The 15,082-nt window shown below is 41.4% G+C and overlaps 1 protein-coding gene across 4 annotated transcripts in view; it reads right to left on the bottom strand.

The window, feature by feature from the left end:
* LCORL (ligand dependent nuclear receptor corepressor like) overlaps positions 1-15,082 on the bottom strand; it is a 121,130-nt gene that overhangs the window by 2,734 nt on the left and 103,314 nt on the right. For all 4 annotated transcript variants that reach the window (XM_088450630.1, XM_088450631.1, XM_088450632.1 and 1 more), the window contains one exon: positions 6,819-10,936. In XM_088450630.1, coding sequence (XP_088306756.1) covers positions 6,819-10,936 — 4,118 coding nt within the window. The remainder of the gene's footprint in view (positions 1-6,818; positions 10,937-15,082) is intronic.

The following is a 15,082-nucleotide window of genomic DNA, read 5'->3' as shown; positions in this document are numbered from 1 at the left end:
ATTACAAACCTATACAGTTAAAAAAATTACAGATATATATATATACACACACACACACTAATATACATACATCATAAAAAAATGTGTACCTGTATAAAACAAGAGTTGGAAGGGAGAGGTGTGGTGTCAATATATGGCCGTACAGGGTATCATGGCGTTATTCGAGTTTGATTCAGAGATGGACAGTAATGCAAACACAACTGGATACTCTCACGGACCAGTTGCTAAAATTTGCTAATGCCTTCCAAAGCATACCCCAGCATAGGGATGCCCACTGCTGCCTTCTCATATCCATACGACAGTGTAAACATCGGTAACATCGATGCACAAGTCTGACCAGCCACAAACACTGACGCTCTCCTGACATACTGAGAGGTCTCATGCTGCACAGATCACAATAGTTAATTTACGCATGCACACGAAACATTTTTCTAACCCCCCCTTTCCATCCCAAAATGCTGACTACATCACTCAATTTGTGCATGGTCCCTGTGCGTGCGTGATAGCGTTGCAATAGCTGCAAGTGCGCAGTGCTGCGTTCGCACATGCGCAGTCGCAAACAATTGCTGAATCTGCGTAAAAATCGCCATTGCGCCTGTCTCTGAATCAGACCAACAGGGTAACAGGAGAAAGTGTTGTGTGTGCCCAGGTGACATTAGGTGGTGTCAGGTACTATATGGACACGGAGTGACAAAGGAGAGGAGTCGGGTACTATATGGGTACACAGGGGAGAGGAGTCGGGTACTATATGGGCACAGGGGAGAGGAGTCGGGTACTATATGGGTACACAGGGTGACAGGGGAGAAGAGTTGGGTACTATATGGACACAGGGTGGCGGGAGAGGTTGGGTACTATATGGGCACACAGCATCATAGGGGTCAGATACTATATGAGTGCGCACATTGTCAGGAAGAGGGTGTCAGGGCCAGGCATTACACGGGCGGACAGGTTGACAGGCAGTACAGTGGGGACACATTAGGTAATCAGCTCATTCCCCCATCTCTGACCCCAGCTTTCCCCTCGCACAGTCCCTGGAAAATGGTTTCATCTCTAAAAAAATATTAATACTATAAATATAAAATATTTAAATAGTTTATCCCTGGGTTTGAACCCTGAACCCTTGCATCAAGTTACCTGCACTGTAACCACTAGCCCAACATGCCAGCTGCTATTTCAAGACTAAAAAATTAAAAAGGCTCATCCATCCAGATGCCATCAGGAGGGGAGGTGGGTGAGGATGGGGCACAGACAGGCCAGGAGTTGTTTGCCGCTTGTGGGAAGGGGGGTTGCAGTAGTCTAGATGCACCACCTATACTGGGTTGGAGCCCTGCTTGTACTGGGGGAGGAGGGCTGGGGGAGTAGAGGGTCAGTGGGGGGAGGGGCCGCAGGGCGAGGTGAGATCGCGAGGGGGGGTGCAAGTGTGATTACGGCCAGCAGGGTGGGGGGGGCGAGAGTTTGATCGCGGGGAGGAGGAGTGTGATCACGTTCACCGGGGACAGTCTGCGGAAGGCACCCAGCAGCACTGACCAGATGGAGGAAGAGGATTCCTTCATGTCCCATGCGGCCGAAGGACTCTATGCGCCGAAGGCCAGAGACCTGGTAGTGTGCGCCAGGGAGACAGCCGGGGCGAAGAGCGGGTCGGTAGTTGCGCACTTCCGTGATGCACATGATGATGGTGTTAATGCTCCTGGGGGTGATTGCAGGGGTGGGTGTTGGGGGGAGTGCAGGCAGGGGCAGCGAAGGTGCATCTGCGGGTGGTGATCGCGTGGGGAGGGGGTGTGAGCAGTGAAGGTGTCTAGTGAGGGAGACTTGTGCTGATGTCACGGAAGGTGGTGGGGGGGGGGGGGTTGGTCCTACTGACTGAAGCAAACACCCCTGCAGACTGGTGAGAGACTGGCACAGCTGCTGCAGCAGCACCGCCACTGATTCTCTCCTACGCTCACCTACTTCTGCTGACAGGTGAAGAAGTAGGCGGGCACTGCCGGTCAGTGTGTGCCTACTTATCGTTCTGTTGGGGGGAACTTTCCCACTACACCAGAACGATAGTTGGTGAGAATCAAACAAGTCTGATTTTCACCAACTAGTTGGAACGACAGTTTCTGGCCATTTTTCAGCGTGACGGTAGCAAACGGCTGACTATCGTTTGCTCCCACACACTAGACGATTATCATTCCAACCAGCCAGCTAGTTAGCTGGTTGGAAAGATATCGTTCTGATGTGTGGGGGCCTTAAGCCAGAGGCTCCCCAACAGTCCAGGTTTAAAGCTGCATACACACACAACGATTTTGTTACCAACGATTTTATGAACTTATCTGTCAGATTTTTTAAAATGTAATGAACGATTTTTTTGAACTACACACGATTTTTGCATATTCCCTTAATGAAAATAGTTCAGTTGGCCAGTCTTACTGAACTACAAACGTGAATGCGCATGAACGATAATCGTTCATCATTTTAACTCAGAAAGTGAACGATTTTTACAACGATTGAACGATATTGTTAAAGATAATCGCTCAAAAAATCATTGTGTGTGTATGCACCTTTAGAGATATCCACGGTTGACACACCACATGTGACTTAATTAGTAGCTCAGTCAATTTGAATTAACCACCTGTGCTCACCCATGGATCTTCCTAAAACCTGATCTGTTGGAGAGCCTTGAGGACTGCATTTGGGAACCTCTGTACTAAGTTGTTAGTAAATCCATCCTTATTATCAATGAAAGAGAGTCATTGTTTTGTTTTTTGTCAACTCATTGCTTTCCAACGCCCTCCTGGGAAAGGTATAATTTTTCTACTAATATCCATATAATTAGTGAACAAATCTTGGCATTTACATACCATGCCTAAATAAGCGGTCTTCAAACAAAATGGCATCAACCAAGAGGTTGGTACGGGATCCCGGGAGATGCTTAAAACAACTCTCAACCAAGATTACAATACACAGATCATCTCTTTATTTTGGTTTCAACACTCCACCCATCTTGTTAAGTTTTCTTACACACATCTAGAGTACTACTGTAGAGTTGTGCCCCTTCTGTACTTGCATACCCATTCTCTCAGCTTCCCAACCATCAAGGGGTTTCTGAAAGCTCACCATCATGAACTCATCTTCGCATCCTGCCCTCACCAATGCCTTCCCAACCAGCTCTCTCATCTATCTCTCCTAGCACCACCAACATGTGGGGTTTTTGTTACTTATACCCCTTTTCCACCAAAATTCCGGGTCTGACCCAGAGTTGGAACAGGGTTCCTATCCGGATCAGACCCGGAATTTAGCCGGTGCAGACTCGGGATATTACCGATTCGGCGCCTCTCACACCGCAGTCAGGTCTGCATAGACACTGCTCTTCCGGCGTGAAAGTGGACGCTTGGAGATGATGTCATCTCCAAGCGCCACTGAAGCCGGACCAATCGGCCGGCTTGCGGCGCACTGCAGGTCATCAAGACCCGGAGTGCGCCGTACACACAGCAGGGTTTCACGGGTTACTCCCGTGTTATACCCTGCTATTTACTTGGGTTGGATTGCTGGGTCACTCGACCTGGCGATCCAACCCTCACCCTTTTAACACCAAGGAGCTGCCCAGGTTAACCCTGCAATAACCCGAGTTTTAGCTCCGGTGTAAAAGGGGTATTAGACTATAAACACAAATCAGGTCCATTAAGCTGGGTACACACCTAGCAGATATATCTGCAGATGATCTCTTGAATTTCAAAGCAACACAGCACAATGCAGGACAAAAGAAGTGACAAGATTGAAATTATAGTTATAGATTTAGCTGTTATAGACATTTTCTGCCTTTTTTTTTTTTTTAAACAGGAGTGATTATTTTATTTGGAATTGTATAGGATTATTACGGCTTTATTGATCTATATTTTAAATTGCCTGCTCAGAATTTTTGTGTCTTTTATGTAATAGAATAGATTTTTGTGGCCTATAAATGATTGGTAATATTTATTTTTATATTACACACTCCCATCAATTAATAATTCATTTACAGTATTACATGTTTATAATATTAAGGTGGTGGTCTTTTGCATTTTATGTCTCTCTTACATTTCTTCAAGTTTTTGAAAGCCTATAAGGTACTATACTACTATATATTCATGGGAATTTGTAGAAACATATCATGGTTATTTAATCTACAGGCTCATAAGTACATACTTTTCTGTAATTGCAATATTTGTCATATGCAGTTTGTGGCTTGTCTTAATACTCTACACTTTCAGCACTTTTGAGTTCTATTGGATATAAATGCAGTAAGCCTAAATCCGACAGACGGGACTTTGTGCGCGCAACAAAGGCGTGTGCACAGAAAAGGGGTGTGGCCTAATTATGCCCTGGTTTTCTCTCTCTGGGCGCATGGCGTTACCCCAACCTCTCCCAGCACTATTAGTATGCCGCACACGGTATCTAATTACCTACCAACCTTTCCCTTACCTGTGGGTTATATGGCGGGAGAGTGCCCAAAAAGCAAGCCTGTGTTGGGGGGTAAGCTAAAAGCCCAGTTATTGGCATTTGGGTGCATTCAGAAAAAGAGGTTAGAATGAAATATAGACCTAGACCTCTTACAAGCTTACTATTATACCCTGGATATGACATTTTAGACAATGTGCTTGTTCTTGCCACCTGTAAAGGAAGCAAGGAGACAACTGGCGATTCAGCAGCTTCTCTGCAGATTAAAGGGTCTCATCTGGTTACATATTTTATTAGCATCACTTTTTCTAAATATTCTACTATTACTATGACAGCTGTCGAATATATTTAGCAATCCATTATTTATTGCATGCACAGGGGCTCCATGGGGGTGGAGCCCCTGTGCTAGTGGGGCCTGGCGGGGGCCCAGGTCCGGAGCCGCCCGTCCCCCTCCCTCTTATCTCACAGCAGCCCAGCACACGTTTCCTAAGCCTGTGGAGGGGGAGCAATCGCACTGATCGCGCCCCCCCTGGCTTCGCACTGGGCAGAGGGGCTCATAGCTCCCTTCTCCCCAGCGTGCAGCGCTGTAAAAATAAATTTTTTTAAAAGCCTATGGGGCATGGCCACGCCTAACACTATTAGGCCACGCTCCCGATGCAGCTGTTGACGCCCCTGTTCATGTATAGCATATGCTTTCTTGTCTACTGCCACAACAGTCGCTCTGCTGGTTCAGGTCTGTGATTATATATATATATATATTTCTTTTTTTTCACACAGACGTACATGTGTGCATATATAAATGTTAAATGCTAAGTAAAGACTATGGGGCGGATTCTAAGTTGGGAGCCAAGCAAAAAAAGAGCAAGTAACTTTGCATCTGGGTAAAACAATGTTGCACTGCAGGTGGGGCAGATTTGAAATGGGCAGAGCGATTTGGGCTGGGTACACAGATTATATATCTCGCTTTGAGGCTGATCAGAATAATACATTGGTCATATCGTATAATGTGTACCCACAATTGCGCGCTGCAGCAGGTCGAATGCGATATCGTGCCAATCACACAATATTGTATGCAGGGCAGTGTAATTAAGGGCAGAACGAAATACCGTTCCGTTGTTCTTTACACCGGGTAATGTGTACCGGCAATCTTGCATGGTCCGGGGCGAAGGTAAGTCACCCCGAAAACCGGCAAGATTGTCGAGTCGTCTAATGTGTACTCGGCCTTAGAGTTAATTTGGGTGTGTCCAAACTGAAATCTAAATTGCAACGTACAAATACAGCTGATCAGTATTTGTAGGCTACATGCAATAGCAGCCAGCATTTACCTTGCATGCAAATAAAAATGTATTGCAACATGTTTCTTCCAGATACAAAGAGACTTACTTTTTTGACTTTTTCTCCCAAATCAGAATCTGTCCGTATGTGAGATTTAATGGAATTTGGTGGGTGCCAGTCCTTTACAATGTACCGCTACCTAAATCCCAAATGACTCCAGTAACTGGTATATGAAATATGTGACACATACATTTGATAAATCCAGTGACTTTGGATACTTGTTTTTAGATTTGTTTTTTTTTTCCTTCACAATAACTTATATAATAAACATACATTTGTGGCTTCAAGTTTATATACATTTCTAATTATTGTCTATTCCAACTATTACCAACTGCTGGGAACCAGAAACTAGCACCATACCTGTATCCACCAGCGGCCCAGTGCCAGGAATCAGTTCTGTACCTGTATCCATTAATGGCCTGGGGCCAGGAACTAGTTCTGTCCCTTTTCCACCAATGGCCCGGGGCTAGGAACTACTGTTGTACCTGTATCCACCAATGACCCAGTGCCTGGAACTAGTGCTGTACCGGTAGCCACCAATGACCCAGTGCCAGAAACTAGCACTGCACCTCTAATTACCACCTGCCTGAAACTGGTTACACTGCCTGTGTTTAACAACTGCCTGCAGCCAGGGAATTGCACAGTGACAGTACCCATGTACACATGTTGTCCATCAACAATAGTTGTACTGCTGCCTTACATATTAAATCTTCCCCCCCACCTCTTAAATTGTAAGCTCATTTGGGCAGGGTCATCTTTACCTTGTTTCAGATTATTAACTGTATCATGGTCCCCTCAATGTATGTTGATTCTTTCAAAATAAATATATTAATTCCCAGTTTGAAGGTAAAAAATTTGTTTCATAGCATGATAAGCAGTTGTCCTCTCTAACAGAAATACAAATATGCTCCCCATATTAGTCCCCATAACTATGTGGCTAGTCAGTATCTCTATAGCTTATAGGTAATAGAACACTGAACAAATTTTTAAAAGTGAGGATCAAACTATTACTTATCTATAAAACCATTAACAGTACACACAGAATTTCATTAGAGGAAAAAACTTACCCAACTGAAACTTTGGGTAATCTGTTTGTTTCTTCCCTGCAATTGGAACTTGTTGCCTAGGTCTTTTTTTATTTGTATCAATGAATAAATCAAGTGCATGTTTTTGCCTTCCCTTAAGTATGGACGGTTTGCAGTGATCATCAAAAGTTACCACTGTCCTGGTTCTCCTTAGGCTATAGTTGCGCTTATTACTGTTGGCGTTTGCGACTATATTTAGGGTACATGGTGATTTGGCCAGAGCTTGGTCCATTTGAAGATTATACTTTGTTCTAAAACCATTGTTCAAATTGAAACCAGACATTAACGTATATTTGTTCATGCTAGTCGCATTGGACACGCCATTTGTGTGTGACATTTTACTTTCAAGGTCACTAAGTTTCGTTAAAAAAACTTTACAATCTCTAATGTCCCGATTGATGCTTTGACACCTTTTGGCATTTTTTGGCTTGGAACTGGAGGGCTCATTTCCCAATAGCTTTTTATCTTTTTTAGTAGAAATATCACCCATTGAGTTAATGGAATTATGTATCAATACAGTTCCATCACAAGTAGTGTCGTTTAGACCATTTTGGGCTGGCCGGATAATTTCTTTGGCTTTTGCCGTTTTGTAATTATTAGAATCTGCACAGACTTTAGCCACATCCACAATCTTACCAGGACTTGCAAACTTTACACAAATATCTTGAATCCCATTATCCACGCTTTGTAAGCTGCTTGCACTCTGGCCATCTTTGCGTTTTCGCTTACTAAATTTTAAAGAAAAGGCATCAGCTTGAAATAACTTTGAAACGCTCTGCAACTCTTTTAAGGTACCTGTTGAGGCCAGCTGCATGCATTTTGTTAAATGCTTTTTGTATTTACGAGAACGAATATTGGGTTTATTTGTTCTAGACCCCTTCCTATTGCTTTTCTGAAGAGGACTGTCAGCGTTGGCTTTTCTCACTATTGAAATGGATTGCGTTTCTGTTGTTTGCATAAACCAGGTTGTGAGGTCATTAATATCACATTTTTTATGAAACAGCATCTGGACAGGTGACCTAGTTTCTGAGCTGTGAGATTTTAAGGTTGGCAAAGACTGTGCTTCATTATCTTTTTCGTTCTCTCTAAGCCATGTATTTGCCAGATCTTCATACCTTCTCTCTAGATCTTTAAACAAGGACTCCTTTGACATGGATGACGACCACCATTTAAGAACAGTGCCGGGCTGCAAAGCAGGATCCGCTGTGCAAGGTGGACTTTGAGCTACATTGCCGACACTGTTTAAGCATATTGAAGGCAGTTTAAAATGTTGCCTATAACTTCTTAGTTTCCTTCTGTAAGTTCTCCATTTGTCGAAATGTAACTTTTTGGATATACGCTGTAAGGCACTTCCAGACGATAATTTAGATGGTGCAATAGGAGAAAGTGCAATTAGCAACGGCTTCCTAGATCTGGTTATATGATTTGAGCATTGTCTTTCATTTATCAGTGAGGATCTTGGAAATTTATTCTCTAGTTTTGTTCGTTGATTGATCTTTTCCTCTTCTCCACAAATTTCTGACCTAACTGCTGTATTTTTCTTTCTTTGGTATAAAGGTGATAGAGATTTGGTCATAGTCCTCTTTCTTCCCTGGTCTGAAACGCAGTCAGAGGTCACACTCACACCCGAGACATTAGAAAGCTTTTGCAGCTTCTGTAGACGTTTGGAAATCCTTGGTGGTGGAACACAGTCACGTGAATCAAGTGAAGTGGCATGGCTAACCTGGGGTCTCACATGTTCAAAGTGACGTGTACGTAGATGACGTTCATAAGATTCCTGTAACGGTTGCATTTTTTTTATTTTCATCTGAGTGCTGGACATATTTTTAACAACATATGTTTGAGTATTGTGAAGACTTCCAAATTTTTTGGCCATTTTAGATTGTTTGATATTGTTGGTTGTGTTATCGAGAAGGATCAGGATGTCACTTTCCACTCCAACAGGTTTATTCTGTGCAAGGTTCTTTGACTTTGATGGTCTACCTACAGGCCTTCTTATGTTCTTGAGAACCTGATTAAGCTTTTGGGGTCTGAAGGATCTTTTTTCATGTAAATGCTCATCTAAACAACTATTTGTTTCTGCGGGACCATTTTGTGCAGTGGCTTTTGTTTCACATTTACTTGGAGATGTAATGTTCTTGCAAATTTCATCCTGAATGCTGTAAGGATTGCTAGACTGACTGCAACAGTTAGAAGAATTACTCTTCTTTTTCGCACCATCAGAATGCTTTACCATCTTCTCCAAAGGCTGGCCATTTTTGTTTTTATTCAATGGAGTATACTCACAGCTTAAAGAGTACTTAACTCCATCTAGGCTTTCAACCTTAGAAACAAACATAAGCTTTATTGGACTAAAATATGTATTTCTTGATGGTGCAGTTACCATGTTTACAGATTCTTGATTTACAGCTAAAGCTACACAGTTTGTTTGGGTTACCGATACTGAACTGAGGCGGTTGCTTCTTCTCACATTGGTCAGTGGTTTTTGTGACAACTGTTGAGAACTCAACACATGTCTGTCATTCTGATCTAATATACCTGATCTGGGATTAGCACTACAATTGCATATGGTCCCCTTTTGCCTTTTACGAATATCCTCCTTTCTATTCGATGTATTGTCTACTGAACGGATGGAATCCTTCAGTTTTTCTATCACTATCTTCAAATGGGTGTTTTTGGTTTTATCAGTAGTTTTTTTAGGTCTACGTCCTACAGCTTTAAAGTTCTTTATAATCCCTGAGTTTTGGTTGATTGTGCATTTACAAAATAAATGACTGTAGCCTTGAACAGAACATGGTCCATGTGATGCATCACACAATTTACATTTTCCCAAAATATTTCTGGAAGATCGTTTAGGAGGTATACCGCTATCAACAACGGCATCTGGGTGAGTGCGCTTCTTTTTCTCACTCACATGTGCTTTTGTTTCAGAAAGCGCTAACTGGTCAGGTAAACAAAGACAACTATTTTTTAAATAGATTACATTCTTAGAATGCATTCTAAATTTAGTATGAGGTAGTTTGGTTAGACTTTCCTGATCTCCATTCTCTGGTACAGTGCTTTCACAATCTTCTAAGACTAAAACGTCATGAGCGTGCCCTTTTTCAAAGACTGGTGTTTCGGCCACATTTATAGAAGAATTTCTTGAATTGTTCCTGAAATCGGTCTTTTCCATAGGAAAAGGATCCGTGTGGTCGTTAAGCTCCCTTGCAAATTCTAAACCCCGATTACAAGAAAAAGAATTATCAAATATCGACACATTTTCTTTATTTTTGCGAAATCTTGTTTGAATCTGTTCATTTTTTACGCAATTCCCATTTTGATTTAGCAACTCTGCAAAATCATCATTTGTTTCAGAAGTAAAAAGATGCTTAATTAAGCTTCCAAAATGCCTAGAGCCAATTGTTGATTTGTCAAGTGAGATGGATTGTGCATTCTTTCCAGTAGGCTTCAAGTTCTGTTCCTTCTCAGTACATAATGGATCTTTACAGATTGCATTTTTGATCTTATGGTGTCCATGTGAGAAATTGGCTTCTGTTTGGCAGCATTTATTTGAAATGTGCAAATTAGATTTATTCTTTCCATATTTTAAGTCACATTTTAACATAGTCCCATCCAAATGAGCAGGGCGTAGATTTCTACGAATTGAACAGTCAACAAATAAAGTTTTTTTCTTATGTTTTGAACGTGTATTAATGCAGTGCAAAACCTGATCATTGGATTCAAGACGCAAGTCTTCATATCTATTGGGATTCAGTTTAACAGTTCCTAAACCTAAATTAGGCCACGTAAGTTGTAAATCTTCTAGGCAAATTGAAAGATAGGGCAGATTAACATACGATGCTTGCTTGTTTAGAGTAATGCCCTTAGTACATTTTTGTTTAGTGCAAGTGCAAAAAGTAGCAGCTGAATTAATTTGCCTATTGCGATGGCAGATTTGTGAACACCACCTCTGCTCCTCCTGTAAGAACTTCAGCATGAGCACTAATTGCTGTCTGTGATAGGGGCACCACGAAGACAAGACTTTAGCTAATGGTGTGTTTTCCTTATGCAGCTTTGCTGATTTGTTCAATGTTCGTAAAAAATAGCCATGGATGACACTGTGGAAAACAAAAGCGTGAGGGGAAAAGTCTTAGTAATAATAATACTTAGAAGTTTAACTAATATGTACTGTATTAAGACCAATAACATTAAAACACATTGTATCTATAATTTGGGCTTAATGACGGTAGCCACTATTTATGAGAATTTCATTAAAAAAAAGTAATTCTAAAGGAACCATAGACTACACAAAGATCTGCTGCAAAGTCAGGGGTTTTGTGGGCTAATTCCTTATTGAGGTCACTAGCCCCAAGTAAAAAAATTTAATTTTTCTGTATGGCCATGAAAGTTATATTTTAACAGCAGGATTGAATCGTTTAGAAACCGTGTGAGGTGGTTGGTACATTGCATTACACTTACATGCGACTGTTTATCCCCACACGTGCTTTATAAAGCTTTAAACAAATTTATGTCTCCTCCAGTTTATAGCTTCGGAAGCAAAGCCTAGTCCCTATGATCTCATAGCAAACTGACAAGGTTAGGCAGCTCTATTTAGCTTTTTTGCTACCACAGAAAAATAAATTTTTGCCTAAGAATAAAGCTCCCAATAGTGGTTCCTCTAAAATGACTCACAGCCCAAATGGCGTGCTGTAAAACGCTAAAAGGTTTCCTCTGACTGATTTATAATATACAGCATCTCCTTCCAGAATCAAAGCTTACTGGCATCTAATTAAAGGTATGGGATGTTTGTAGTCGTAACTTGCAAACAAATCATACTTGAGTAGAATGTCTACGTAAATCTTGCAACAAGTAGATATATACAGTACACCTATATCGCAGAGACACTGCTACACCGTCAAAATTATGAGACTACAGGAAATGACTAGAATACAACGATAACATATTGTAAATAGTCACATTATTATAACTCATTATTCATTTAACAAGAATTCAGGGTAAGCAGAGCACATAGGGCATTAACACCATTATATTCATTTTAACATTTACTCAACAAAAACCGAAACACAATAGGTATTGAAACTGAAAAGCACTTACACAGTGAAGGAGAGAGAGACAGCAATGAACGATCCTGTAATGTGACATGCATGGAGTGCACACTGTAAGCAGCTGGCGACGTTAGGTGGAAAACGGACCAGGGGAGAACAACCATTAAGAGGACCTTAAGATGCTCTTTAATAGGAGCCTTTCAATAGCCGTATATAGATCCTATTAGTAATATCAATATTTTCTTGACTGCATCTTAAAGTCAGAATAGCATGCATGCCTTAAAACATATGGACACAAAAACACAGGTAAACGGAACAGGCATTTTCTTCTTAACTCACACCAATGTGGGGATTGTAGCAGCCGGCAATCATTGTAAAACAAAACATAGGTGACATTAATAGCAGATTATCAATAAAAATAAACATGAAGAAAGAAGCAGCGAGCTGAGTGACCCTACGATTTTGGCTGTACACGTGGGATTTACCTAAAGATCCTGTTTCAGGGTCGGATCCTGAGCGTTTGCAGGTATGTCAGTACGTCTGGCTGCAGAATTCATGAGACTGGAGCAGAGCCAAACAGTTCAGTTAAAGGCCACAGGGGAGGGTAGTAAAATAAATATGAACTCAAAGCATGCAGAACAGGAAAAAGATACAGAAACAATGGTAATGGGTATCATCATTAAATAATAATAATAATAATACGAGGGACAGCAGTGGGGAAAGATTTAATGAGAATTATTCAATCCATTTCAAGAGGAAAAAAAAAAAGCCAATACAAATACAAAATCAGAAACATGTAGCTGATTAGCAAGGCCATGATCCATGAGAAGCCCAGAGACAGGCATGTTGAAATAATCAGTATGTAGAGAAGAGACAGAGGGCCTGATTCAGAGCCGCTCGTAAGCGGCTGCTCGTTCGCTCTGAGCGATGTTGGCACAACTGCACATGCATATGGGTCGTAATGCGCATGCGCAAAACAGTCATTGCGGTCGGAAAACGTGCGCTCGTAAAACAGCGAGGGGCTGCTAATTTGATTGACAGAATGTACCGATTGTGAGTGGTAACAGGGGAAGGTGCTTGAAAACGGGGGAGTGGAGATCTGACCGCACGATACATCACAGATAAAGTTGGCCTCCTACCAGAATCTGGTCAAATAGATGCATATAAAAATCATCCGTCTCACACCAGCTCTGGAAAGGCCAAAAGTTTGGCGGCAGGGGGACATCACAGGACCTTTCTAGAGCTGGTGTGAGACGGATGATAACTAATAGCTGAGGTTTCCACCCGGGTTAGCAACATCTCCTCAGTCATTATATGCATCTATTTGACCAGATTCTGGTAGGAGGCCAACTTTATCTGTGATGATGTACCTGATATTTGTTTAAAGAAGCCCAATTTACATTCTTGGGTGTTTTCTGTTTCCTTGCAGTGGATTAACAGTTCATGTTTTTTAATCAATTCTTGTTTGTTTTGCATAATAAATGTGTTATATGCTAATGCTTGGTGCATAGCAGCCAGTTTATTTCGGAAGGTATGCTCTCTGAAGCTTGCCATTAGGTGAAAACATTCACCAAATTCTTATTTGTTCCATTATTATGATGTAAGTTTTTATGATTATCTGCACTAGATTGTATTCTCTTTTTACATGTTATGACCTAATACACCTCACCAATCCTCAAAGACGAAAGATTAAAAGAAAAAGACATTACTGACATATCGAAGATAAGTATTATTTTGATACCATTCACAACTGGCGCTAGGATGTTATACCCTTAATTTTTCTTTGTTTAGAGCTACCTTCAAGTCTGCTAGCAACAGACTAATCTCACAGAAGAAAGCACAGCAAAAAATAAGCAGCCAAAGCTTATTATCTATCGGGAGCCATCCATGGCTGCGCTGTTGGTGTGCCTGCTGGAGCAGGGTGACTTTCAGGTGCGGTTACTATTAACTGTCTAAGGGGCGGAGGGTTATTTTATGTGGTGTTTACAATAGTCTAAGCCTTAAACATGATGGACATCACAACTGGGAAGGCAAATTTAAAAATATCCTTGTTAGCATCTCCTGCGGCCAGTGTATGGGTCAGTCGGTTGGTCGTCTGTACACGCAGGCAGATGAGAACAATATATCTGCAAGTTACTGTATATCGCATCTGCCATTCTGCACAGCCGACACGATATATCAGTAAACGGTCATTGACAGATATATTGTTCGTACACACGAGCCGACAATTAACGATATGTCGTTCGTCAGCTGCACCAACGATGCGTCGTATGGTGTGTACCAAACATAACACACATATTTGCATTACAGACATGTAAACAACTATAAAACCAAAGTGAAGGCCATAAAAATGCAGCATAATGGATTCATTTGAATTAAGAAAAAAAAAAATTTGATAATTACTCAAAACGCAAAATTTGTTCTGGTCATGACTGAGGGAAATTATCCAATTAAAGTGATTGAACACGGTATTTAATGGAAATACTTTACACCATATTCTATTAAAACATTTGTAGCTGTCATTAAAGTTGTTTTTTTTTTGTTTTTTTTAAGAAAACACTTTATAGTCGTTCTCTATTCTGTTAAGAAAGGGTAATTTCCCACATTTCAATGTGACATGGTCTCTTAAAGAGACATAAAAAATAACTACATCATATATAATGTACAGTATAAAAATAGCATTTTATTGTGGTATTAACTAGACCACACACACTTTTACTGATTAAACAATGGCGCCATTTTACAATGTCCTAAAAGATAAATGGAGGTAACATCCTTTGCTCAACTTTTATGAAGTATGTCCCTTTTTAGCAGTGGTGATCACATATTATTCAGTAACTTTTACAGAGTTTCACTGAGGAATACTAAACATGACTGGAGAGAACAGCATCGATACAAGATGCTTGGAGACATATTACTTATACCCCTATTACACCAGAGCTAAAACCCAGGTTATTGCAGGGTTAACTCGGGTAGCTCTTTGTTGTAAAAGGGGACAGGGTTGAATTTCCGGGTCGAGTGAGCCGGCAATCCAACCCAGGTAACATACAGGGTTCAACATGGGAATAACCAGTGAAACCCTGCAGTGTAAACGGCGCGATCCGGGTCACGATGACCTGGAGCGCGCCGCGTCACGGCAAATTGGTCAGCTTCAGTGGCGCTTGGAGATGACATCTCCAAGCGTCCACTTCCACGCCA

Source organism: Taudactylus pleione, unplaced genomic scaffold (genome assembly GCF_031769625.1).
Source record: "Taudactylus pleione unplaced genomic scaffold, aTauple2 ptg000520l, whole genome shotgun sequence".
Taxonomy (NCBI): domain Eukaryota; kingdom Metazoa; phylum Chordata; class Amphibia; order Anura; family Myobatrachidae; genus Taudactylus; species Taudactylus pleione.
Note: the sequence above shows the minus strand (reverse complement) of the source record. Positions and strands in the feature narration are given on the sequence as shown.